At 39.8% G+C, this 26,937-nt stretch overlaps 4 protein-coding genes across 6 annotated transcripts; 1 reads left to right on the forward strand and 3 right to left on the reverse strand.

Annotated features, from left to right (window-relative positions):
- Positions 1-13,903: 13,903 nt before the first annotated feature.
- Positions 13,904-14,842, reverse strand: LOC133816787 (17.3 kDa class I heat shock protein-like). The gene has a single exon (XM_062249099.1). It carries the CDS (start codon positions 14,523-14,525, stop codon positions 14,022-14,024), a length of 504 nt encoding a protein of 167 aa, XP_062105083.1. The 5' UTR covers positions 14,526-14,842; the 3' UTR covers positions 13,904-14,021.
- A 1,224-nt stretch (positions 14,843-16,066) lies between these two features.
- Positions 16,067-21,159, forward strand: LOC133819746 (transcription factor GTE8-like). 3 transcript variants are annotated; one of them, XM_062253072.1, is made up of 11 exons: positions 16,067-16,247; positions 16,720-18,054; positions 18,157-18,205; positions 18,343-18,474; positions 18,707-18,780; positions 18,971-19,043; positions 19,453-19,533; positions 19,621-19,736; positions 19,840-19,903; positions 20,033-20,163; positions 20,244-21,159. In XM_062253072.1, the coding sequence occupies exons 2-11, from the start codon at positions 16,819-16,821 to the stop codon at positions 20,514-20,516; spliced, it is 2,229 nt and encodes a 742-aa protein (XP_062109056.1). In that variant the 5' UTR covers positions 16,067-16,247; positions 16,720-16,818; the 3' UTR covers positions 20,517-21,159. The 3 variants fall into 3 exon arrangements, with proteins under 3 accessions (XP_062109056.1, XP_062109055.1, XP_062109057.1); XM_062253071.1 differs by having other exon boundaries at positions 16,067-18,054; XM_062253073.1 differs by having other exon boundaries at positions 16,067-18,054; positions 18,971-19,019.
- A 2,374-nt stretch (positions 21,160-23,533) lies between these two features.
- Positions 23,534-25,177, reverse strand: LOC133815676 (uncharacterized). Its single transcript, XM_062248485.1, has one exon. It carries the CDS (start codon positions 25,175-25,177, stop codon positions 23,534-23,536), a length of 1,644 nt encoding a protein of 547 aa, XP_062104469.1.
- Positions 25,178-26,161: 984 nt separating this feature from the next.
- On the reverse strand, positions 26,162-26,937 carry LOC133815677 (secreted RxLR effector protein 161-like). Its single transcript, XM_062248486.1, has 2 exons — positions 26,881-26,937; positions 26,162-26,791 (listed from the first exon to the last, which is right to left on the reverse strand). The coding sequence occupies exons 1-2, from the start codon at positions 26,935-26,937 to the stop codon at positions 26,162-26,164; spliced, it is 687 nt and encodes a 228-aa protein (XP_062104470.1).

A 26,937-nucleotide genomic window follows, 5' to 3' on the forward strand; every position in this document is an offset into this window, starting at 1 on the left:
GTTGCCCGTGTCATTTTGTCATGCCACATTACCATGTCTATTTTTAGATAAACACTTTGCAAACCAGAAGCCCAAAGAAAAGTTACTATTTTACATACTTAAAAAAGAAAAATTGAACCTACATTACAGGAAAACAAGCCTACAGCGACGACGACAAAAATCATCGCTAGGTTTTTAAGGACGACAAGTCGTCGCAAACTGTTGTCACAGTAGGTCTGTTTATGTAGGAACCTACTGTGACGACATTTTGACGTCGTCGCAGTAAGACACTTGCAAAACCTTTTTTTTTAAATGAACATATTGCGACGACATATCGTCTCTGTAGATATTTTCAAAATAATTTTATTTTTTGAATTTTGGACCTACGGCGATGACATGTCGTCTCTATAAGTCTTTTTCGAAATAAAAAACAATAATAAATTTCAGCAATTTTTTTTATTTTCTAAATGAAATTATAAATCTAACAAAATCATATCATATTAATACATGCTTAATAACTTAATATTTTCTACACTCATAAATAATTAGAAAAAAATATAAATTAATTTCTAACATCAAACAAAGTACACCAGATATACCAACACATATATAAATCTAAATAAACTTTTAAAACTAACATTAAAAAATATAGTGTTGACGCCGTTTTTCGTCAACTTAAAATGTAGAGCACGTAAACAGTAAAGAATTATGGCCAGAAAAAACACAGTAAAACAAGGAGAGTTTTTTACGTGGTTCAGCAGTTAACTCTGCCTAGTCCATGAGTCTTTGTTATTAGAACTTAGGAAATTTCTGGAAATCCTTCTAGGATGAATTTTCCAGAGTTTCTCTCAGGATCACAAAATTTTCGTCCCTTACAAAGGTGCACGACTTCTCTATTTATAGAGGAAGTCTCATAATACTGTCCCACACGTTTCTGGGAAGTTATCCTGTATATTAATAAATTTAATAGCTTTAAAGCCTGTAACTCCTATATACAAGGAAACGTCCCCTGAAGACTAGGGGCATATAACTGAATAATAAATATCCCTTTATTGTAGGGAAGTTACAACAATAAATGTAGACTGCGTCTCTTCAAGTGACTCATTAAGTTGTTCGAACTCAGCAATCAGCATCATCAACATCATGCTAGTCTAGGTTTCTGAGTAACTTACAAGTTATATTATTTTCTCCAGGACCACATTGTTTCGAGCTCACACTCATGTCAGGCTCGGACCACTTGATCCAAGGTCACCCGAAAATGGACGCCTTCTGATGTCTATCTTTCGAGCTTATAAGGACTTCGAGGCCACCCATCTTTGAGGTTGCCACCAACTATGAAGATTCGGCGCCTAGGCTGCAAACACGTATTCTAGATATTGTGAGCTCACACCTGATGAATCCAACTTTCGAGATCATAATTCTCAAGGCTTGAAATCTGGGTGTAACATTTTGCCCCCTCAAAAGTATTTGTTCGAATCCTATGAGAAGGAAACTTTTGAACTACTTTCTTCGGGAACTGCACCGTCACACAGACTCGAGTATGGGCACGTGTCAGTTGGGTATTGCTCACTCAAGGTACTCGAGTACCTTGGAAATCTGCCCACGATCGTTCGCCTGCCACCTTTTCGGCACCATCTTGTCATTTATCCCTGGTCGTCGGATTAATCCCTTTTTACCACTTCTGATTGTCTATATATAGGGCTCCAGTCATCCTCTTCCTCTTACTTTTACGTTTATCAGAGAAAAAAGAGGAGAGAAAAAAACCAGAGACCAGCCCAGAAAGTTTTTGCTTTTGCATGTTTTCCCAGCCAAAGAAGCAAAGGACCACCAGCCTGTTCGAGATCGTGAGATCATACCTGCTTCTTCAGTCATCTGTTTCTCTGCAACCACCATTTTCAGTGTGTAAGTATCTGATCTTAACTTGTATGTATATCTTCTTTTTCTTTACGCCAGTTTCTGTCTTTGTTGCTTTTGCATTTCTGGGAATGTGCTGATTTATTCTTTAGTTTGATGTACTAGGATACTTTGATCGATAGATATTCGTTTAGGTTCTCCATTACTGGTTTTGAATCCAGTTCAAATGTAGGAAGACCCAAATATGGTTTTTTTTTCTGGGTTTTCAAATTTTGGAGGACATATCTTGTACACCAAGATATCGGGTACAAAATCTTGATTTTAAAGAATGCACGATACCCAAAAATACCATTTTTAAATAACCGCCACCTTTTTCCCTGATATTTTGGGATTCTCAAAAATTAAATCCACTTCCTTCCCTTTTTTTTTAAATACACGTCGTGACACTTAATCGGGTCTCTAGGATCGAACTCATCTCGTGCCCAAGCACTTCCGAGCTTGTTTCACCAAGCTCGATATTCTTAATTCCTTGCTTGCATGGCCCTCACCATTTTTTCTTTCTTGCTAGATGTCACAGAATCTAGAAAGACGGTGGGGGTTGTTGCTTGCCGTCCCATATTCGCCAAAAACTTCGAGCCCAGAGTCGTTGTTTGCTCGGAACCAGCGCCTGATTCGTGAACACGAGCTAGCTCGCGAACAAGAAAAAACTCGAGCTCATTATCGTCGTCAAATCGTCAAGGTCATAGAGAAGAAGAGAAAAATCCTTCGAGAGGCTCTTTATCTGGAACCTGACTCAGGGCCTAGACCGATCCCCCTTGATCCTAGGCTAAAAGTGACAGTCGTGTACAACCCGAGAGATCTTCGATTCTCACTGATGGGGGAGCCCTCCACCTCACAGCCGAGGAGGGAAATTTTCGAGGCCGAGCATTATTGGAGCTCGGTTACCTCGCTAGGTCAGATAAACGATATCTTGGCCTTTCATGGTATAAGATTATCAGGCTCGCTAAGGTGTCGAGCCCCTACCTCCCACGAGCGAAGCTGCCGCGCTCCAGGAGATGGAAATCCTGACAACAAGCTGAGATACACGGCTTGGAGCCAGGAGCATATGAAGGTAGAAGCAATACAGCCTTTGAAGTCTTTCTTCAAGGATTTCACAAACTTCGTTGGGTTGGCTTCATTCCAGCTCAACACTAATTCTTACAGGGTTCTGTCTGCCCTGAGGTCGCTATACCACGAGTTGAAGTGGGAAGGACCACCGCCAGAGGAAATCCTATATCTTTTCTGTTTGAAAAGCAATCCCTCCCGAGCTCGGGGAGGAGACGGCTTCTATTATCTTTCGAGCTACCCCAAGGAGAAAAAGATGTTTGAGGATCTTCCCAACCATCCTCCTAACTTTAATAAGGCCTTCTTCTGGACAGATGGCCTAGCTTCGTCTCGATACTATTCATTCAGACGGATTCGTAAGTACCCCAACCTCATTTATCTCTGTGCTTGGACTTTTGTCTATAGGCTCGTACTTAGTTGAAATGTATTTTATTTTCCAGCCAACTATCATCGTCCCACTCCTACTGACGTGATGAAGGAGCATAGAGAGACTCTGCTCCAACTCCCTTATGGCAGGAGGTCCCTCTCATACCTTTTGCATGAAGGTAAGCTCCGAGCTTGCGGGCTCTTGGGAGATGGCCAATCCACCTCGGATTGGTCTAACAAAAAATATGACCGCTGGGAGCTCGTGCCTTTTCCAACAGGCATCCTCCCTCAAAGGAGAGAGGTGAGGCCCCCGCCTCCAGTTCGCTGAAGGAGTCCCACAATCAGGGAACGAGGCCAACGATGAAGTCTCAAGCTCGGGCTCGGATGATCAAGGTACAGTCATCCTAAGCTCAAAAATGTGGTCCCCCACCCTATTAAAACACAAACCCGATAGGTTAGTAATGTGCGAGGATGATATGGACCATTTCTATATATGGACTTGGGTAGATGAACGGGTTCATAGGTTCGATAGCTGGCTCGGGAAATATGACACTATGTATAGCCTGAACGAGGTATGGGACGGAATAGCCGTCCAATATGGGACCAACGACTATAGGGACCTTTCGAGGTTGACGTCCACCTATAGGGAAGGTACTCCCCCCGCCTCTTCTGAAGATGGGGGAATTTCATGGTCTCCGAGTTCAAGCTCAGAGGAGAGTTCCAGTTAGGTTTCTCTCCACTCGCCCTTTCATTACTTTGTATGTTTGCTCGATGCTGAGTTACTTTATATATTTTTTCTTTTTTGATAACTCATATTGTGGTGTGACTGTGTAGGTGAGATGGACTCCGATCTTGACAATATTCTCGAGAGTGGCGAAGCCAAAAGGATTAAGCGCCCCAGGGGGTCACGAAAAACTGACCGGCCTGCCAAGGTCCTTAAGAGGACTGAAAAGACACCTCCTCCACCAGCTCCGCCTGCTACAAGCTTCGCTATGGGGTCGACTCCACAGGTCGGGGCATCCACTATGGTCGAGCCCCAACCTCCCATCCTGGTTCACTCGACGCTCGGTCCACCTCCAAAAAAACCCTCTGCTTCCTTAACCCACAAGTTGTCAGTTTCTACTCACGTTGAGGAGTGTGTAGTTAACAATGCTGCTGGGTCCCATGGGGCTACGCTGGGCTCGGACATCTTGTCCCGAGTGGGCCAGAGCTTTAGCAGTTTTGGTGCTCCTCACTGGCATTTTTTGAACAACGCCCGAGACTGCAACACACTCTAAGAGAAGAGTGTCGAGCTTACCACCGCGGTAACTTTTCTTTTCTCGCTACTAGCTATATTTATAGACGGTCCGTATGCTAATGTTGATTTCTTTATATGCCAGGCTTTTGCTGTCTCTGCTCAGCTCAACTATAAGTTGAATAATGAGATCCATTCAAGCAAATCCTATGCTCAGGAGGCAAAGGATTTTCAGCTCAAACTGAGTGATGAACTAAAGGCAACAAAGGCAAAGTTTGAGGCAGGAGCCGAGGAGCTTAAGGCCAAGACATCCGAGCTTGAGAAGCAAAACGCTAGGCTCGCAAAGCTTGAGAAGGAGAACGCTAGGCTCACGGAGCTTGAGAAGGAGAACGCTCAACTTAAGGAGGTTAATTCCAAGCTCGAAGAAGACAAGGCTGCCACTTTTGATATAATTGAGAGTGAAAAGGCTCGCCTCCTTGTCGAGTACAAAGAAAAGAAGGACCAAGCGGTTGATTTGGCCATGTACAGAATATGGGCCAACAATGACAACCTTGATACCAGCTTCCTAGGTCCTCTTGAGGCGAAGCTCGTAGATAAGTGGAATGCTCGGCTTGAGGCGGAGGAGGCTGCTCAGAAGGATAGTCATGCTATTCGTCTTGCAGAGTCTAGTGCTGCTGGTGCTGAGAAGGCTAAGGAGACTGCTCCTTCTTGAATCTCACCTCGGGGCTGCGTCCCTTTATTTTTGTAATTGTTTTAATTCATGCCCGTAGGGATGATACAATTTATTTTTCTTTTCTTTTAATATATATGCTTTACATTTCTTGATTCGAAATATTTTGCACATTTTATATTAAAGAATCGCATATGTTTGTTTATTCGCACAAACATAGTTTGGATTTAGGCTCGAGGTTCAATGCATTCATGCACAGTTTGCTCGAATTATCCGCTTCCGATCTCGTTATTCGTCAAGGTCGGATATTACTTTAACCATGAACCCGAAAGTACTTGTATGGTGTGTAATGCAAACGGTTTAGTTATATCTTATTTTTTAGTTACTTTTTCTCGTCCTCGGTTATCTCTCCGAGGTTATGAGTTCGAAATTATTGCTTTATAAGATACTCCAGCCTCGGTCTCGGCTTATCCGAAGTGGGTTATGCTCCAACTTACTGCCGATTAGCTTTAGCTGGTTTGTTCCAAACCTATTAAGGTTGTGTTAGGTTTGTAATCCATACACTTACATTTTAATCTACTTTGGTTATATCCAAACTGTCTTAGCTCGCGTATTTGGTTATGTCCAAACACTTGTACGTTTTTTGTTATGCTTGATAGCTTGGTTGCATCCAAACTATCTTAGCTCGCACATTTGGTTATATCCAAACACTTGCATGTATTTCGTATATGTTACTTTATTTTTCAAGCTGGTGGTATTTATATATACCAATAATGCCCCCTTAATATCCTATGAATGTGATCATAGGTTATTAGATTAAGAGAGATTGCAAAAATGAACCATACTAGACGAAATAAATCTTTATTTGATAAAATCCAAAAGTAGGCAAAACAGTACAGATAAACAAGCATGGTTACAGGCAACATCCTTCCTATACTATTGATAGTAAGGTCTTAGGTGTTCGTCATTCCATGCTCGCGGTACCAGGCTCCCATCCAATCTCGCTAACTTGTAGACACTAGGTCGGATGACTGACTCTATTTGGTAGGGTCCTTCCCAATTTGGCCCAAGCACTCCAGCTGTTGGATCTCGCATTGCCAAAAATACACGCCTTAACACCAAATCTCCCACACCGAACTTTCGACCCCGAACTCTCTTGTTGAAGTACCTGGTAGCTCGTTGTTGGTATGCAGCATTTCTTAGCTGAGCTTCATTTCTTCTTTCTTCGATCAGGTCTAAGGTTTCTTCAAGCTGAGTGTGGTTCGAGTCTTGGTCATAAGTGTGGGTTCGAATTGTAGGAATTTCGACCTCAACTAGCAACATAGCCTCGCAACCGTACGCCAAAGAGAACGGGATATGTCCTGTTGATGTCTAGGTCATAGTTCTATATCCCCATAGGACTTGGGGCAATTCTTCGGGCCATCGTCCTTTTGCTTCTTCCAACTTTTTCTTCAGCAAACTCTTGAGAGTTTTGTTTACAGCTTCGACCTGGCCATTCGGCTGGGGATGAGCTACTGACGAGAAACTCTTTATTATTCCATTTTTTTCGCAAAAGTTGGTGAACAGATCGCTATCGAACTGGGTTTCGTTGTCGGACACAATTTTCCTCGGCATCCCATATCGACATATAATGCTCTTCACTACAAAGTCAAGGACTTTTTTAGAGGTTATTGTTGCCAACGACTCAGCTTCTGTCCACTTCGTGAAGTAGTCTACGGCAACTACAACATACTTTACTCCACCCTTGCCAGTTGGGAGAGAGCCTATGAGGTCGATTCCCCATACCGCAAATGGCCATAGGGAGGTCATCATGGTTAGCTCGAACGGTGGAGCTCGAGGAATTGTGGCAAATCGCTAGCACTTATCACACTTCTTTACGTACTCGAAAGAGTCCGACTTGATAGTAGGCCAAAAATAACCTTGGCGTATGATTTTCTTGGACAGGCTATGCCCCCCAGTATGGTCTCCACAGAACCCTTCGTGAATTTCTTCAATGATTTTCTTGGCTTCGGGTGGAGTCACACACCGAAGTAATGGCATGGAATATCCCCTTCTATACAGCTTGCCATCCATGATGGTGTAACGGGGGATTTGATACATCAATTTTCGAGCCTGGTTCCGATCTTTTGGAAGGATGCTGATTTCAAGATATTCGACTATCGGAGTCATCCAAGTAAGCTCGGAGTTGATCATACACACGTCTTCTAGCTCTGGCTCATTAATACTAGGTGCCGAGAGATGTTCAATTGGCACAACATTTAGCTCATCATTCTCGGTGGAAGTAGCGAGCCGAGCTAAGGCATCTGATTCGAGTTTTGTTCTCGGGGGACCTGTTCGATCGTGTAAAACTCAAAATGTTCCAATGCCGACTTTGCCTTTTCTAAGTAAGCTGCCATTTTCATGCCACGAGTCTGGTATTCTCCCAAAATTTGGTTAACTACTAGCTGGGAGCCGCTGTAACAATGTATTGCTTTAGCTTTGAGCTCTTTGGCTATACGAAGTCCCGCCAGTAAAGCCTCGTATTCGGCCTCGTTATTTGATGCGCTGAAGTCGAATCTTAAGGCAGAATGGAATCTTCTTCCTGCGGGAGTGATCAAAATGACTCTTGCCCCCGATCCATTTTCATTAGATGACCCATCAACATAAAGTTTCCATAGCTCGTGGGTCGGGGTTATAACTTCATCGTTGGCCATGCCAGTACATTCCACTATAAATTCTGCCAAGGCTTGTGCCCTAATAGTCGTCCTTGGGTGGTAGGTGATCTCGAATTGCCCGAGTTCAACCACCCATTTAAGAAGTCTACCTGAAGCTTCTGGCTTAGACAAGACTTGTCTTAGTGGTTGATCAGTTAATATATGGATGGGGTGCGCCTGAAAGTAGGGTCGAAGTTTTCGAGATGAATGAATTAAGCTGAGAGCTAGCTTTTCCATCAAGGGGTATCTCGACTCTGCCCCCAGTAATCTTTTACTGACGTAATACACGGGCCTCTGCACCTTTCCTTCTTCTCGCACGAGCACTGCACTTATGGTGTGCTCGGTAGTGGCAAGATATAAATATAACACTTCTCCCGTAATAGGTTTTAATAAGATGGGGGGTTATGCGAGGTGCTTTTTAAGCTCCTGGAAGGCGAGCTCGCACTCTTCCATCCATTCAAATTTCTTGCCTCCCCTCAATAGGTTGAAAAACGGAAGACAACGGTCTGTAGATTTCGAGATAAACCTACTTAGTGCCGCCATCCTGCCGGTCAAACTTTGGACATCTTTGTGTCTTCAAGGTGAGGGCATGTCGATCAGGGCCTAGATCTTGTCTGGGATAGCTTCTATTCCACGAGCGTTTACAATGAAACCTAGGAATTTTCCTGAAGATACCCCAAAGGAGCATTTCTGAGGGTTAAGCTTCATGTTATACTTCCAGAGCACGGCAAAACATTCTTCGAGATCATCAACATGGTTATCGTTAAGTTGGGACTTGACTAACATGTCGTCAACATAAAATTCCATGTTGTTCCCTATTTGCTCCGAAAACATCATGTTCACGAGCCGCTGGTATGTGGCCCCAGCATTTTTGAGCCCAAATGGCATGACATTATAACAATATAGCCCTTTGTCCGTTATGAAGCTCGTATGTTCCTGGTCAAGGGCATGCATGACAATCTGGTTATATCTAGAATAGGCATCCATGAATGACATCAACCCATGCCCTGCCGTCGCATCCACGAGCTGGTCAATCCATGGTAAGGGAAAACAGTCTTTTGGACAGGCCTTATTGAGATCCGAATAGTCGATGCAGGTTCGCCATGCCCCATTGGGCTTCCGGACCAGTACTGGATTGGCTACCCAATCGGGGTAAAAAGCATCCCTAATGAATCGGTTTGCCTTTAACCTGTCGACTTCCTCTTTCAGTGCCTTCTTTCTATCGTCGTCCAGCTGTCTTCGCTTTTGTTGCTTTGGTGGGAAGCTTTTGTCAATATTTAACGCGTGGCTCACAATGTTTGGACTTATTCCCACCATGTCCGAATGTGACCAAGCGAAGACATCCTGGTTTCTCTTCAGAAAGAAAATTAATTGTTATTTAGTTTCTTCGTGTAGATGTTTCCCGACCTTTACCGTTCTCGACAGATCTGACTCTTTGAGCCTGACATTCTCGAGCTCTTCTAATGGCTCGAGGTCAGCTCTTTCCTCCACTCTTAGGTCGATCTCTTCATCTATCTCCAAGATCGTCCCATCCTTATTCTGGATAACGACGAGCATTTGTTCGCTCGCTTGTTTCTTTCCTCTTATGGAAATGCTATAACATTCCCTTCCGGCTAACTGATCTCCCTTCAGCGTCCCGATGCCACTAGAAGTCGGGAACTTGATGGCCAGATGCCTTACAGACGAGACTGCCCCAGCCCTACTAGGGCGGGTCTCCCGAGCAGCATGTTGTAGGCTGATGGCAGGTCCACTACTACAAACTCCATCATCCTGGTTACTGAGACTGGGTAGTCTCCCAAGGTTACTGGGAGTTCAATGGACCCCATACAGGCAATCCCCTCTCCTGAAAAGTCATACAAAGTTGTTGCACACGCTTTTAGGTCTCGAAGCGCGAGTCTCGTCTTTTCTAGGGTGGCCTTATAGAGGATGTTCACGGAGCTCCCATTATCAATGAGAACTCGGTGAACTCTCTTATTCGTGAGCTGGAGAGTGATGACCAGCGGGTCATTGTGGGGGAACTGAACATGGGATGCATCGTCCTCAATAAAGGTTATTGGTTGAGATTCAACCTTCTGGCATTTTGGAGCTCTAGGTTCGGGTTCATAACGTGACCCGTCCCCAGTTTTCAACTCGTTCACATATCGTTTTTGGGCATTCCTGCTCACTCCTGCGAGATGAGGTCCACCAGAGATGGTTATCACGTCTTCTCCATCAATTGGAGGGGGCCTATCTTCTTCCCTGGCTCGGGAATTTTTATTTTGTGCAGGTTGTGGCGTAGCTGCTCTCTGGCTTGTAGACGCCTGATTAGTATTCTGGTTTTTGACATATTGTCTGAAATAGCCTCTCGAGATCAATCCTTCGATCTCGTCTTTCAACTGTTGGCACTCATCAGTAGTGTGCCCGATGTCTCTATGAAATTGACAATATTTGCTGGAGTCCCTCTTGGACTTCTGATTTCCCATGGGGTCTGGACGCCTGAAGGGGACCTGGTTTTCATTAGCCAGGTATATATTCTCCCGAGACTCGTTGAGCTCGGTGTACACTTTGTACACGAAGAAATATCTTTCCCCCTTCGGCCTTGAGGTTACTTCCTTCGTTCTTCTTTCTCTTGGAAGGGTTTTCCGCAGTAGGCTTTGAGGCTGGTGGGTCTGCCAAGGTTGAGGTAGAGTTTACGTTTATCATTGTAGTTACGGGCTGGGAGGTCATATTCAATGTCGACCTCGCCTCCTCTACATTGACAAACCTCTGAGCTCGTTTATTAAACTCGGTTAGGGACCTCACCGGTTTTCTCTGCATATTGTCCCAAAGAGCACTTCCTGGCATTACTCCAGCCTGGATAGCCATTAAATGACCGCTGTCATCCACATTTCGAGCTCGGGCAACTTCCAAGTTAAACCTCGTAAGGTAACTTTTCAATGTCTCTCCTGGCTGCTGCCGAACGTTAGTCAGAGTTGATGCCTCAGGTCTAACCCCCATCATGGCTCTGAACTGCTTCTTGAAGTCCTTTGATAGTTGATCCCAAGAAGTGATTGAATGTCTTTTATATTTCTCGAACCAGCTTTTGGCTGGTCCTGTCAGCGATGCTGGAAATAGCATGCATCTGAGCTCGTAACTCACGTTACTTGCTCTCATTATGGTATTGAATGTACTTAGATGGTTGTATGGGTCGGACTTTCCCTCAAAAGTTGGGACATGAAGGATTCGAAATCCTTGAGGAAACGGAGTATTGGAAATATGGGGAGCGAACGGTTCGCGCTCCTCGTCAGAATCCTCATGCCGACCCTGACCTTGCTCATTTTGCAAAAGTCTGAAGGCCTTTCCAACTGATCAATTCTTTCCTGGACCGGGTCCGCGAGGGGTCTTGCCTGAAATTGGCTGTCGTTGATCACAATTCCAGGCTCGCGCCTCCGCAGGGGATCTTTACGCCCATTTAGGCGATCCCTCAGGTCCAGGTTTGACGGGTTAACATTACCTCGATTATGATTCAAGTGTTCTCACAGGTCGGAGCGATTCCTGTGGTTTCCAGTATTCTTTCGACCTCAATCATACATACTGACTGGTCTGGTATCTCCTGAGTCGTCACTGGTAAGACTCGTCGCATGATTATTTCGAGATGGGTCTCCTTCATGCTGCCTCATCTCTGCAGCGCAAGACCAGGACATTTGACTTCTTGTAGATTGGGCGCCTCTCTGCTCCTTGAAGGCTTCTCTATTCCCTTGCCTCCTTCCCGCACATCTTTCCTCATCATCTCGAACTGGTTGAGCATTCCTGCGAGGCGATGAAGGGTATCTTATAGGCAATGGAGGGAATCGTATGGGTGACGGTGGCTGCCACCCATTTCGAGGCCTAGACGGTCCGGAGTTTTCCCGAGACGGGTCGGTTGCATTCTGCCTGTTTCCAGGGATTTGAGTCCAAGCCTCTATAGGGGCTTGGTTATTCCCAGTTCCCGCTGGTACCTCCGCAGTTGGATTAACTGAAGCCCTAGCACGGGTACTTCTTCGGGGTCTCAAGGGAGCAGATTGCTCTGCGGGGAGGAACATGCACGTCCCTCGGAGGAGGGGCTTGGTTTTCACGCGGAGGTGGGGGGCTGAGCCGCCTGAGCCTCTGCGGCTATCCTAGCCAACTCCTCATTCCGCTTATTGGCTTCAGCCAATTATTTTTTCAGCTGTCGATTTTCAAGTTCCACAATGGGGACGTACCGTTCAGGATTGTAATACATATCCTCATCCCTTGGGGCTGGAGGTGCTAGAGGTCCCCGAGAATCAGAGGACTCGCTTCTTTCTTCAGTATCTGGATTTACCATTGGCTGCTTCCCAGGGCGTCTTGGATAGTTTTCCTCAGGAATGTTTTGATCATTTGCGGCCATAACTGTTCAAGGATCGTACTGCTTAAGGCTCTCAATGAAAGCACCAAACTGTTGACGCCATTTTTCGTCAACTTAAAATGTAGAGCACGTAAACATTAAAGAATTATGGCCAGAAAAAACACAGTAAAACAAGGAGAGTTTTTTACGTGGTTCAGCATTTAACTCTGCCTAGTCCACGAGTCTTTGTTATTAGAACTTAGGAAATTTCTAGAAATCCTTCAGGGATGAATTTTCCAGAGTTTCTCTCCCTTACAAAGGTGCACGACTTCTCTATTTATAGAGGAAGTCTCAAAATACTGTCCCACACATTTCTGGGAAGTTATCTTGTATATGGCTTTAAAGCCTGTAACTCCTATATACAAGGAAACGTCTCCTGAAGACCAGGGGCGTATAACTGACTAATAAATATCCCTTTATTGTAGGGAAGTTACAACAATAAATGTAGACTGCGTCTCTTCAAGTGACTCATTAAGCTGTTCGAACTCAGCAATCAACATCATCAACATCATGCCAGTCTAGGTTTCTGAGTAACTTACAAGTTATATTATTTTCTCCAAGACCACATTGTTTCTAGCTCACACTCATGTCAGGCTCGGACCTCTTGATCCAAGGTCACCCGAAAATGGATGCCTTCCGATGTTTGTCTTTCGAGCTTATAAGGACTTCGAGGCCACCCATCTTCGAGGTTGCCACCAACTATGAAGATTTGGCGCCTAGGCTGCGAACACGTATTCTAGATATTGCGAGCTCACACCTGACGAATCCAGCTTTCGAGATCATAATTCTCAAGGCTCGAAATCTGGGTGTAACATATAGTATATACCAACACATATATAAATACACACCTATTTGAAAACAAAATAAAAACAAACACATTTAACCAACATATATTCAATATTAATCATATAACACATATATATAACCTAACATATAAATTAGAATACAATCAACAATAAAAACAAAGTACACTATGCTAAATATATATATATATAAATTCATAAACAAGTAAAATAGTTATGTAGAAAAGAGAAAATATCGTAACAACATTAATAATTCCATGATCCTTTCTAGCATATGAATGCATTAAATCTATACTTGGAGTAACACAAGTAAAATATTATTAAGTAACACAAATATACTAATATACATACATAAATTAAAATAAATAATAAACATATGACAAATATTTCCAATTAACAAATCACATTTACAATTAATTTATAAATTTACGTAAACCCTAAAACTAACAATACAATTTTACACGATCAAACACACAATTTTTTATTATTTTTTTTGAAAAAAACACTAAAATTATAACACATGCATATATACTAAGATGAGATATTTGCGACATAAGTACTCAATGTTTGGGGAAAATACCCGACATGGACTCAATCTTTTTTTTTAGTGGGTAAAGTACCCAAAGTCAATAAAAGTGTAATTCCGTCCAATTATGTTACTTATGTTAGGGACACGTGTAAGGCTCAGATTAAACCACATTTTAATTTCTTTTAAAATTAAAAAAATAAATAAAAAAATACATTTTAAATTTAATGAAATCATATAAAAATATCAAATCTGATTTTAACTTTAAAAAAATAAAAAATCTGAAACCTATGTCACCTCTCGATCTTTATTCCAAAAATTAAAAAAATATTTTAAATAATAAAAAATTAACATAAATAATCAAAATTAATTAAAACACATTAAACATAAAAATTAAACTAATAAACTTAATATCAATAAAAAAAATTCCTAAAACGAAACTAAAAGAAAAAATTGAAAACTTAATATCGTTCCATCTCCTTCATCCTTTTCTTCCTCTTCTACATATATGGGACACGGGGACAACAGATCAAAGCCAGCAACAGTCACAGTAAGCACTCTATTCTCCATCGAAGCCTTCACCTGATCCGCCTTCGCGTTCTCCGACAGCCAAAACCTCCTCACGAACTTCCCGCTGCTCCGCTCAACTCGATGCCACATCTCGTTCTTGTCCTCCTTCTCCACATTCCTCTCTCCGCTGATCTGAAGCACTTGACCCTCCTCGACCTCCACCTTCACCTCCTCCTTCTTCAGCCCGGGGACGTCGGCCTTGAACACGTGATCCTCCGACGTTTCTTTCCAGTCAACGCGAGCATTGGCCATGGCGGAAGTGTCCGTCGAGGTGAAGTCCTTGAGTGGATCCCAAACGTCCAGAGAGAATGGATTGAAGATGCTGCTCCTTCGGCCACCAAACAAGCTCGGAATCATCGCCATTTTTGGAATAGAGATCGAGAGGTGACATAGTTTTAGGATTTTTAATTTTTTATTTTTTTATAAGTTAAAATCAGATTTAATATTTTTATATAATTTTATTAAATTTAACTAAAAAATAATCTTTTTTTTCAAAATGTATTTTTTAATTATTCTTTTAATTTTAAAAGAAATTAAAATGTGGTTTAATCTGAGCCTTACACGTGTCCCTAACGGAACCCTAAGTAACATAATTGGATGGAATTACAGTTTTACTGACTTTGGGTACTTTGCCCACTAAAAAAAAGATTGGGTACATGCCGGGTATTTTCTCCAAACATTGGGTACTTATGCCGCAAATATCCCTACTAAGATTCTATAAACACATGTTCAAAATACAAATATCAAACTTTTTTCAATACATCTATAAAAGCACATGCTCAAATAAACTATAATCTACAATACCAATTAAAAAATATTCTTATCATCTAAAATTAACAACCTAACTAATAAGAATTTAAATTTTTTATCATCTAAAATTTTTAACATGCATACAATCTAAAATTCAATAATTATTAAATTTTTTAACATGCAATTAATTTTTTAACCTAGAACATACACATTCATCTATTTCAAAAAGATACACAATTTGAAGAAAACAATATACAATTTATAAAATTAACAAAACCACAAATTATTAAATATCAAACATAATACAGACACATAATATTAATAATATCATAAAACAAATCTATACATTTAAAATTTAAGAAAAATATCAACACCTAATGGAGATCCAACAACACAGAGAGGAGACAACCAAAGCTTCAAAAAGTTCAATAAAAAAATATAAAACAAACACAAAATCAAACATTATCGTAAAATAAATATTTATAACTAAAAAAAATAAAAAACAATACTTGAAGAAATCAGTGGAGACAAAATATTACACGCACAATACCTTGAGCAAAAAATTAAACCCACTTTTCTTAAATGGGACCTAGGCTGAGGTCATTTGCTGAAAATGGCGAAAGAGATGTTTTTTCGTCTCTGAAATTTGAGAGGAAATGTGGGAAAAAGATGACCTAGCTGGGTTATGTCCTGCAACCCTATTACAATGACATGTCGTCACAATAGAACAATCAAATGCCGCCTCATTCGATATAACACAGTTTTTATTAATGAAAATAACTTATAATGACGACATGTCGTCGCTATAAAGAGTTCCCAAAATTTAATTTTGAGTGCTAAATATTTTGGGAGAAAGTTTCTCACTATTTTTTCAGACCTATGTTGTCGCTATATTTTATTTCCAAAAAATAAAACAATAATAATAAATAATTTTGGTCGTATATATTCCTTCTAAAAAAATTAGAACAACACGGTTCTATTATAAGTCAAGATATTTTAAACCTACATTTATTGTGAATTTCTCGTTGTGTTATATCAAAAAAAAAAAAAAACCAAAATATTAAATATTTATGCACCAAATATTACAATTAGATAAGGTTTGCACGTGCTTGCAAGTGTTAATTTGACGAGTAAATTTAAATACCAGCCAGAAGCAAAACAGCAGCACCGACTTTTTTTTCGCGATCCAAATAAGGTTAGGGCTCGCTCTCTCCATTGATTTCGCTCGTTTAGGCTGGAAACTCAGGCCCTAAAATCTTCTCTTCGTCGCCGATTCCTGTGACAATTCCAGAATAAAGGTTTCACTTCGATTCTTGTGATAGCCCCCACCCACCGGTAATCATTGGTTTAGGGCTTTACTTTATTTTTTGAGTTTTCACGATTTTTTTGGGTGCGTGAAGCTTTCAATTTCGATGTTCAACACAGCTTCAAGTCTAAACATGTCTTTAATTCAATTTGGGGTTTCCCCTTTTAAAATTTCTGGGCAAATATTCTAAGTTTTCATGGCAACATATTGGAATTAGAGAAATTTATATGCTATTAGTGTTTCAGATTACTCACCCCGATGTTTTCTTAGTTTTTATCATAATATAAACTTTTTTTACTTTTTTTTTTGGGTAGTCATTACATTTGTGAAATTAATGACAAAAGATTTTTTTTTTCCCTTAATTGCCCCAAAATTCTAACCTAGATCTTTCATTCACAAAAACCACTCAAACCCTTTGTGATTATAAGTGTTGAGTTGGGGAGTATCGGTTGGGATAAGCAGATATGGTAATGTTTAGCTCCATGATTGGTACTTATGCAGAAATTCGAAATCTGCTGGTGGTGATTATATCGTTATAAACCATACAAAGTCCATAGCAATTGGAAAGGAGCAAATTAATGCTTTGCTGTGATTTTGGATATGACTGTAACCAAGGCAAGTAGGTACCCGGAAAGCTATTATGGCAATGCCATTCAAACAGCTGGTGAGTCTGAGGGTTCGGGTATCTCAGGACGAATAGACATGGAAATCGCTGCCTCTGAGGCTTCAAGTGCCTTGACGAGGAAGTGTATAAGTATGAGTTCTAGTAAGAGTGTCAATTTTTGTTTTCCCAAGCAAGTTGTTAACTTGTCGAATTTGTCACCATCTGAAAGAAAGGATTTGTTACATAGATTGAGAAAGAATCTTGCACAGATTCGAGTAATTCTGAAGAAAGTTGAATTGCAGAAGGCTAATGGTCTTGCGAGGACTTCTTCCAGCGGCATTCTCAGCTGTAGTAGTGGACAGAATGTGCGAACCGTTGGAAAGTCCAAGAAATCCTCAATGCCTTGTGGCCAGGTCAAAAATTTGAATACTGGAGGTAAGAAAGCTGAAATGAATCGGAGTTCTTCTGGAAAGTTTGAATCAACCAATCGGACTTCAGCTGCAAGCACTACAAGTGTGATGTTGTTGAAACAATGTGAGGCATTGTTAAAACGTTTGATGGCTCATCAGTTTGGATGGGTATTTAATGTCCCGGTTGATGTAGTGAAGTTGAATATTCCGGATTATTCTACTGTTATCAAGCATCCGATGGATTTGGGAACGGTAAAGAGCAAGATAGCTTCAGGATCGTACTCAAATCCCATGGAGTTTTATGCTGATGTGAGACTTACTTTCACAAACGCAATGACCTACAATCCTCCAGGAAATGATGTCCATGCTATGGCTGATACCCTTAATAAATTTTTTGAAGTGAGGTGGAAGGCTATTGAGAAAAAGCTGCCAAAAGTTCATTCTGAACCACTACCTGAAAAATCAGGTTCTGGTGTGGACTTGGAAATAGTTGAGCCAACCCCCCCTTCAAAAAAGAGGAAAGTTATTCCTACACAACCCGAGGTAAGACCAGAGCCAGCGAAAAGAGTAATGAATGATGAGGAGAAACATAGGCTGGGCAAGGAATTAGAATCGTTGCTGGGTGAGGATGAGATGCCTGTACATATAATTGATTTCTTGAGGGAAAATAGTTCACATAGCAAGGACACTGAAGAGGATGAGATTGAGATTGATATAGATGATCTCAGTGATGATATCTTGTTCACACTGCGTAAGCTTGTTGATAAATGCTTGGAAGAGAAGCAGAAAGCTCAATTACAAGCTGAACCTTGTGAAATAGAGGTATTAACTACACGTTTCTTTTTACCTACTAAATTCAGAACATTCTTGTTATTCTATAAAGTGCGGTAAGCAAACTTATTGTTTTGATGCTATCTCTTGTAGCTTTTGCACGACTCAAGTTTGAGCAATTCATCCATGCAACATTACAAAGGTGATGCTCTGTCGTCTGGTTGTATATATCTAGTTTTAAATTCCGCTTGGATGTTTTTAACGTTTCTGTGCATTGCTCTTGCTTGTTTAATGTAAGTGACACATTGTTGTAACTTGTTTATGTTCTACACATATTAGGAAATGAGGCAGCTGATGATTATATTGACATCGGTGGAAATGAGCCTCCTGGCTCCAGCTGCCCCCCCTTGGAAATAGAAAAGGATACAGGCCATGGGATCAGTAAATGTATCAGTTCAGCCAGTTCCAGTGGTAAATTTAGCTTGTTATGTTAATTTTATTATTTTTTTCGTGGTTTTTTTTCCTTTCCTTCCTGGAATTTCTTCTATTCGGTAGCTGAACTTTCAATGTGATCTTAATCTTTGTTTTGTTTAGTGTAAAATATATAATTTAAGGGGCATATTAGTCGAGGGTAAAGATGAGCCGTCATGCTAATCAAAATGTGGAGAAAACTTAATCACTGCATCTTTTGTATGATCCACAGATTCAGAATCCAGCAGTCCTTCAGAGATTGAGTGTGATGGTGCAAAAGCCTCAACTTTGGTTAATGCCTCAAAGGTATCTTGGTACTCTATTTATTTATATCTTTATAAGATCATACAAATATAATAGTATTTTTTTTATTTTGCTAGAAACAAATTTAATAGTATTTTCTGACATAAGCAATGGTTTCTTTAAATACATGTTCTTTTCTTTTCCTACTCAGTGAGTTCTGGGGTGATTGTAAATGGTTGCTTGTGTTCTTCAGGTACCAGAAACATTGGACTCGGGAGCTGAGTTAGAAAAAATGGCAACTGGTAATGATTTACATGAAATAAATCGTGAGTGCTTTTTGTTAGAATCACATTCTATTATTAGTTTTGTACATCTAGACTACAATTATTGTGATCCTTAGAGTTTCCATTAGGCAAAATTACATAAAATGGGGCAGATAAAATTTGATAGAAAGGTTATGGGTATATCATAAAATTTATTTATTATTATTGCTGTTGCTACGATATTATATTCCATGTTTTCTGTAATTCATATTTTTTATTCACCAAAATGGCTTTTCGGCTTTATTATGGGTGCCTTGATCTTTATTTTTTAATTTAATGCGATGGTCCTTGATTTTAAAACATTTTGGCTGTTTCCAAAGTTTATGTATTCTCGATTGCCTCAAAAATAAGTTTTTTCAAGGTTTTATATTACATATTTCTAAAATTTGCTAATTACTGGGGGGTTATACAGAGTGTGATAGTTGCTTGGACCAAGTCGAACAACCTCTTGAGCAAAAGCCAGATTCTGTTGAATCAGAGAGCCATCAAGATGGTAAGCACAAGAGTTAGAAAACTGTTCTACTTTTGGTTTTGGCGTATCATCTCACTGATCAGTCCTTAAAAAAATATAAAAATTTAGCGGACAGTGCTCGAAGTGGGAGGCAGGTATCCCCTGAGAAGCAATACAGGACTGCTATATTGATAAATCGCTTTGCTGATACCATTTTAAGAGCTCGTGAAAAAACTCTTAATGAGGTGGGCTTGAATTTAACATTAATCCTATTTTGACCTATCTATTATCTAGTGACTTTCCACTCAATATGTGGTTTCTGTGCTATTTTGATTTGGCTGGGATCAGGGCGATAGGGATCCTGAGAAATTGCGGCGGGAGAGGGAGGAACTTGAACTGCAACAGAGAAAAGGTTGCAATAAAATTTCATTCTTTTATGTTTACATTTGTCCGAGGAAAGTGAGTAAATAATTGTTTCCCATTTAAATCAAATTTACAGTGACTTATGTTGTTAGTTTGAACTTTGCCAATGTATCACCAGAAAAAGCACGGTTACAAGCTGAAGCAAAGGCCGCTGAAGATGCTCGAAGAAGAGCAGAAGCAGAAGCTGCTGCAGAGGCTAAACGGAAGAGGGAACTTGAGAGAGAAGCAGCACGACAGGCATTGCTACAGGTAAATAACTGTTCACACTTTATGTTGCTTAATCTGTGATCCTGTTTGGATCTTTATAGGAACACATGATGTTTGTGCAGATCGAAAAGACTGTTGAAATTAATGAGAATTCCCGGTTTCTCAAAGATTTGGAAATGCTTAGGACTGCCCCTGCAGAGCAGTTGCCTAGCTCTGCAGATGAAACTAGCCCAGATCACTCACATGATGGCTTGGGGGGGTTTAAGTTTGGGGGCACTAATGCCTTGGAACAACTTGGCTTGTTCATGAAGGAGGATCATGAAGAGGACGAGGAAGTTGAGCTGCCTTGTGTTCCTAGGTCTTTCAATGATATAGAGGAGGGAGAAATTGATTAGGTACTAGTTCTTTTTTGTACTCATGACTGGATTGAGAAACAAGAATATTATATTTGTTCCAAAAAGGGGAAAAGTAAAGTAAAGTAAGTAAAGTAAAGGAGTACTTGGCTTATGTTACCCAAAGGGGGCTAAAGTTCTTTCTTGTTCATTCTCATGGCGCTTCTAGAGAGAAATGCAGAGAGCTATCGCAGAAGAGTGTATATATAGGTGGTGTATGGCTGTTCTCCCTGACAGGGCATGGAATTGCAGAGAGGTTAGATGTTGGAAGTACGCTACCATAGTGGAGTGTCTTGAGTGTGTCCTTTGTTCTACCTATAAGTCCAAGGAAGCAGGATGTGATAATGATATATGCCCCCCTCACTCTCTCTCTTTTATTATTCTTATACAAAAGTGAGATGAGTCATTGGTTGGCCCCATTTGAGTCTATGTCTTACCCTGTTTTGTCTCAAGATGTTAAGCATTTTTTTTCTGGGGTCAGTTTGATGTAATTCATAGTTCAACTGTAGAAATTTTGTTATAGTGCAAGTGTCCCCCAATAATATAAAGACCATCTATATATACACTGTATGTCTAACAAGGGTTTCACTTTGTTTATTGTTTTTAATTATGGATGATTTTGTTAAATAAACAAATTGTATTCTAATTTTGTTGAGCATGACATTCACTAATAAAAGCGATTCATGTCTCAGGCTAATGAGAAAATAGCAAAACAATATTGGTGAATGGGACAAGGGATTGATTAGTTTAAATAAATTGAATGAAATCTATTAAAGTACTTGATTGGTCTATATTTTTAAAAATTATAAAACAAGAATCATAAAAGTTAAAATAATATGTCAAAAAGAAAATCAGCTTTCTCATTTTTCTATTTCTCGTAACGTATTTCAGTCTCCCTTTAATAGAAAAAATAAAATATGAAATAAGGGAAGACAATTTCTTTTACCTATAAGCATGCAAGGATGTCTTTTTTACTATTAAATCTAGAGTTGAAAGTTATACTAAGATTAAATTCAGGGGGTTACAATGGTAATATCCCAAATAAATTTGGTGAAATTGATTAAAATACTTGTTCGGTTTGAATAAATTTGATTAAATTTATTAAAATACCGATCATCATTTTTCTATATTCTCTTAACGGATCACTTCTTTAATCTCTAGATAAACTAAAGTATTTTTTTTTTCATTTCATTCTTCCACCCATTCAATTTCAGAACATTTCTTTCTCACTCTAATCACTATGAAACCTATCTTCCCCATGTTTCCTTTCTCTCTCTAAAACTCCCTCTTTGATGTTTCTCCTCATCTCTCTTCGAATTGTCTCAAAAAATTACTACACAAGCTTGGGTTGCGCCTACCTCTATCCCTAGAGGAATTGTATAAGGTGGAAGCTCCACGTATGGTTTTGAAGCCAAATTTTCCAGCAATGGGGCCTAGGGACCGATATGATGATAACCCTCTATTCCGCTACTAGTGGATTGTTACATAGAAGCAATGTTTCTTAGTGCGTTCATAGAATAGATGTAAGGATACAAGCCCACGGATAAAGAACATGTGTTACTCTACTTATGACTAATTGGTTTAGAATGGAACCCTATGTGCATCACGAAACTTCTCACTCTTTACTACGTAACCTCTTTTTCTCCAACTCTCTAAAACCTTCTCCTATAATTTAACCTTTCATCCCTCTATCAAATCTTACATAGTATTAGAGCCCAATAACTCCAACGGGCACTTGATCCAAAACAACATTGAGCCAAAATGAGTTGTTAGAGATCCAGTTCAAGATTGGTCCTCGAAAAGAGCCACCAACTTGAGGGGGTGTATTCGAGTGTCCCACATCAAGTAGAAGTAATGATACAATTCTACATATAAAGAGCATATGTTACTTCACTCATATCCAATTAGTTTTAAGATGGAACCCTATGTGTATTACCAAACTCCCCACTCTATACTATGTAACATTTCCTTCTCCAACTCTCTAAAACATTCTCCTATAGTCTAACTTTCCATCTCTCTATCAAATCTTACATAAATCTCCATGATTGTAGCGTAAGTACTTGCAAACAATTAGACTATGATTTTAGCTATAAAATTTGAAAGTGGGTTTGCTACTCTAATGATTATTTCAAATTACTTACAGTAATCAAAGAACCTTATACTCAATGAACTCAATTATTGATCGAACATGAAACACTTGTAATCTTTCAAGAAGATTTATTATAGATCTGAAATCTTTCAAACAAAGTTTACAAAAACAACTTACAAACAGAAATACAGAATATAGATTGAATGCACACTCCAATCAATCTATGTACACCAATTAGTAACCAATTAAGATCTACAGCAAAAACTTGACAGAGAACTTTCTTTGAACTCCCTTCAAAGAATCGACTGAACTCCCTTCAGTGAATGTCTGTACCAAGCTTTAGCTGCTCCTCTTCAAAAGCCCCAGTAGATCACCAGCTTCTTCTCCACACTTATCTCTGCACCACAAAGAAAAGTCCAAGAAACAATATCTACAATATCTAGGGTTTTTTTCTCAAAGGGTTAGTTGCCCTGTTTAGCACAATGATCTATATATAGAAAGGACAGAATCAAGTGACAACAGCTTGTCACGTGGACTGCCAGCTGGAAAAAAAATCATTATTATTTTAACTAACAACTAACCTGTGAAAACAGTGTTAACCCTTTATAATATTGAGATAAAACAGATCGAAACCTAGACAAGACAAGATGCATAATTTTTGACAACATACAGCAAGAACTAAAAGTTAACATTAACAATCTCCCCCTTTGACAAAAATTATGATCAGTGCAGAAATAGAGTCAGTAAAACAGCCACAAAACACAAAACAAAAAAAAACAAAACAAAGATTACACCACCAACTTTTCAAACACAGCCATACCCTTCAAAGACATATAAAAAGAATAGTATCCAAAAGTCTGCACAGAAAAACGAAACAACAACTGAAAATATTAAAACATCTCCCCCTCAGTGATCATAATTTCAGCCCATTTTACTGAGACGAAGGTCTATCTGGAGACTCCCCCTGCACAGATGCGCTAGGAACAATGGACTCCCCCTGAGATGAAGCACGAATTTGAGCCAACTGAGCCAAGACCCTTCTCTCAAATTGCAATGTGCGCTGTCTATCCTTTTTGTAAGTAGTCACAAAATCATTGAAACTTGCCTGAAACTGATGCATATAGTCAAACAGCATAAACCGCCAGCCAGAAGTTGGAAAACCAGGCAGCACATGATCAGAGGCTGGGTCAGTGGAAGGGAAAACCTGAGGAACCTTAAGACTGCGAAGATTGCTGTCAATTTCAGGAACAGATAAAAAGACTTCTTGAGCAGTAAACTCTGGAGAGATGGACAGAGCCAGACGATGAAGCAGACAAGGAAATGGTAAAAAAGACCTTGTGCCACGAGCAACAGCCTCATTATAAATTCGATCAAATATAAGGGTAGACAAGTCAATAGAAACTCCAGTGCCAACAGCAAACATAAATCGAGCCAGTGAAGTACCAACAGTATACTTGTGAGTATTAGGCAACCAATTTGTGAGAGCAACCTGAAAAAGAAGTCTATAAAATGATGTAAGTGCAGTAGCAGGAATGGCACCCTTACTATCAGGCCATTTAAAATCAAGAGTACCAGTCAACTTAGCAGCAACCAAGTTTAAGTCAGAGGAAAAATCAGAGCAAAAAACAGGAGATTTAACCACAGGAAAATTCAGAACTTTAGCAATAGTAGATGGAGAAAAACGAAACCACTTGCCCCGACAAAACACTTTAAACTGATTAGGATTAGAAGATTCCAAAATATGTTTGTCAATATTAGAATAAATTTCCCGAACAAGAATCTGAGATGGCATGAGTAGATTAGAGACCGAATTAATCCAACCCCTAGAAAGCATGGACTTTTTGAAGCGAGGAAAATCATCTAAAACGACATGTGATTCCACATTTAACAGTCGAAACGACGTACGATCTTTATACTTCTGAAACTTCCTAGTGTTGAAAAAGAACATTAATGGGGGAAGGTCAGAACTACCACTAGGTGGAGCAGACACGGAAGGAGAAGGAGACTTGGGCAAAGATGCTTTTTTCTTTTTAACCACAGGAGAAGAGTGAGGTTTTTTATAACCCATAAAAGACCCAGATTTTTTATGTTGGACCGAAGGAGAAGGAGAATGAGATGTAGAGGGTTGCGTAAGCTTTTTCCGAGGGAGAAGCGACTCAGGATCTAAAGACCTCTTTTTGGAAGAACCTTTGGACGACGAAGGTTGAGAAGGGATAGATGGTGAAGGAGAGGAAGACACACGGACAGGGGTGGACGACTGGGACCGGGTGACACGCCTAGGAGGAAGGGATTTAGACGAGGGTTTATGGGCTACAGACTTAATGTTTCTACGCACTGATTTAACAGACCCAACAGCAGATTTAACAGGCACAACCTCAGATGAAAACAGAGGAATACTATGGAGAACAGAGACAGATGATTTACCTAAAGAGGGACCAACCGCAGCAGCCACATTTGAACCGTCATCAGGGACGATCACAGAAGGAGGAGTCTGAGAGACAGCCGAAGAAGCCAACGAGGACCCAACGGGAACAGCAAGAACCTTTCTAGGAGAGCCCACAATATTAGAAGCCATCGAATGAGCAACAGCAAAAGATGAGACTCAAAAACAAAGATGAATAAGATGCCTGGAAGAATAGTATGTATTTATAGAGCCACAAAATCCTAAATCAATATAAAAAATAAGCCAAAAAGTCACTGAGCAACAAACTAATAAAAGGCTCGGCCCAAAAACAAGAAAGAGAAGGTGAGTAGACCCAAACCAATTGTGATATATCAAGATGATTCTGAGATATGACAGACAGACCAAAAAAAAATAATCAGACCAGATGAGAGAAAAAAAATAAGCAACAGAGAGCTCTTTAACCAAATGACTAGAACAAAACAACACTCATCACATAAAAATTTCAACAGGATGCTGAACCAGAATTTTTCATGAGTGTGTGAAAAAGTGTCCTCATGTGAGTCAAACGACTCACTCTCTCAGAAAACTCTCAAAAGAATTTCTTTTTTTTATTATTATATTGATTTTTTTTTTGAAGTTTTTTTTTTTAAAAAAAAACAACCAACTATGGCTTTCACTCTTGACCAGGGATGTAGCCGTCTTCTCTAAGGCAAAAAATACTCAAGAAGAAGGAGCAAACTACTCAAGAGTAAATCTTAAGAGAAAGCTCTTCCCATTGCACCTGACAAGGTAACATTTTTAGCTGAGAAAAAAACTGGTTCAGATGAACAACGAATCCTGGAAACAGAAATGAAATAAGAGTGTTCTAGATAAAGAAACTCAAATATAGCAAACTCCAATGCATAAAGAAACTCAAATAGAGCAAACTCCAATGCATTTACGTAAATGAACAAAGGTCTGAGAGTTTAAAGCTTTGGTGAACAAATCAGCATATTGAGCTTCAGAAGACACATGAGATATCACAACTGATTTTGATTCTACCAATTCTCGAATAAAATGATACCGAATGTCAATATGTTTAGTCCTAGAATGCTGCACTGGATTTTTTGAAATATTAATGGCACTAGTATTATCACAATACATGAGTAAAGAGTTTTAAGGGTAACCATAATTAGCAAGCATCTTATTCATCCAGAGTAATTGAGTGCAACAGCTGCCTGCTGCAATATATTCGGCTTCAGCAGTGGAAAGAGAAATAGAGTTTTGTTTCTTGCTGTGCCAAGATACAAGGTTGTTTCCCAGATAAAAACACCCTCCAGATGTACTCTTACGATCATCTAAATTTCCAGCCCAATCTGAGTCACTATATCCTACTAATGACATATTGGAATCATTTGTGTACCACAGACCAAATTCAACTGTACCAACCACATATTTCATTATTCTCTTAACAGCTGTAAGATGAGACTCAGTGGGAGTGGACTGATATCTAGCACACAAACCAACACTAAAACAAATGGCAGGTCTACTAGCGGTCAAATAAAGAAGACTCCCTATCATACTATGAAAAAGTGTTGGATCTACAAGTTTGCCTAACATGTCTCTAGTAAGCTTAGAGGTTGTGCCTATAGGAGTTCTAGCATGCTTAGAATGATCTAGACCAAATTTTTTTAACATGTTAAGAGTATATTTCGACTGGGAAATAAAGATTCCAGTGGATAACTGTTTGATCTGTAATCCTAGGAAAAATGAAAGATCACCTATCATGCTCATCTCAAATTCGGACTGCATTAACTCAACAAAATGATTTATAGCAACAGGGCAAGTAAATCCGAAAATGATATCATCTACATAAATTTGAGCTACGAATATACCAGGATGCAAATGTCTAATAAACAGAGTTTGATTTGCATTTCCCCTAACAAAACCAT

Source organism: Humulus lupulus, chromosome 2, assembly GCF_963169125.1.
Source record: "Humulus lupulus chromosome 2, drHumLupu1.1, whole genome shotgun sequence".
Taxonomy (NCBI): Eukaryota; Viridiplantae; Streptophyta; class Magnoliopsida; order Rosales; family Cannabaceae; genus Humulus; species Humulus lupulus.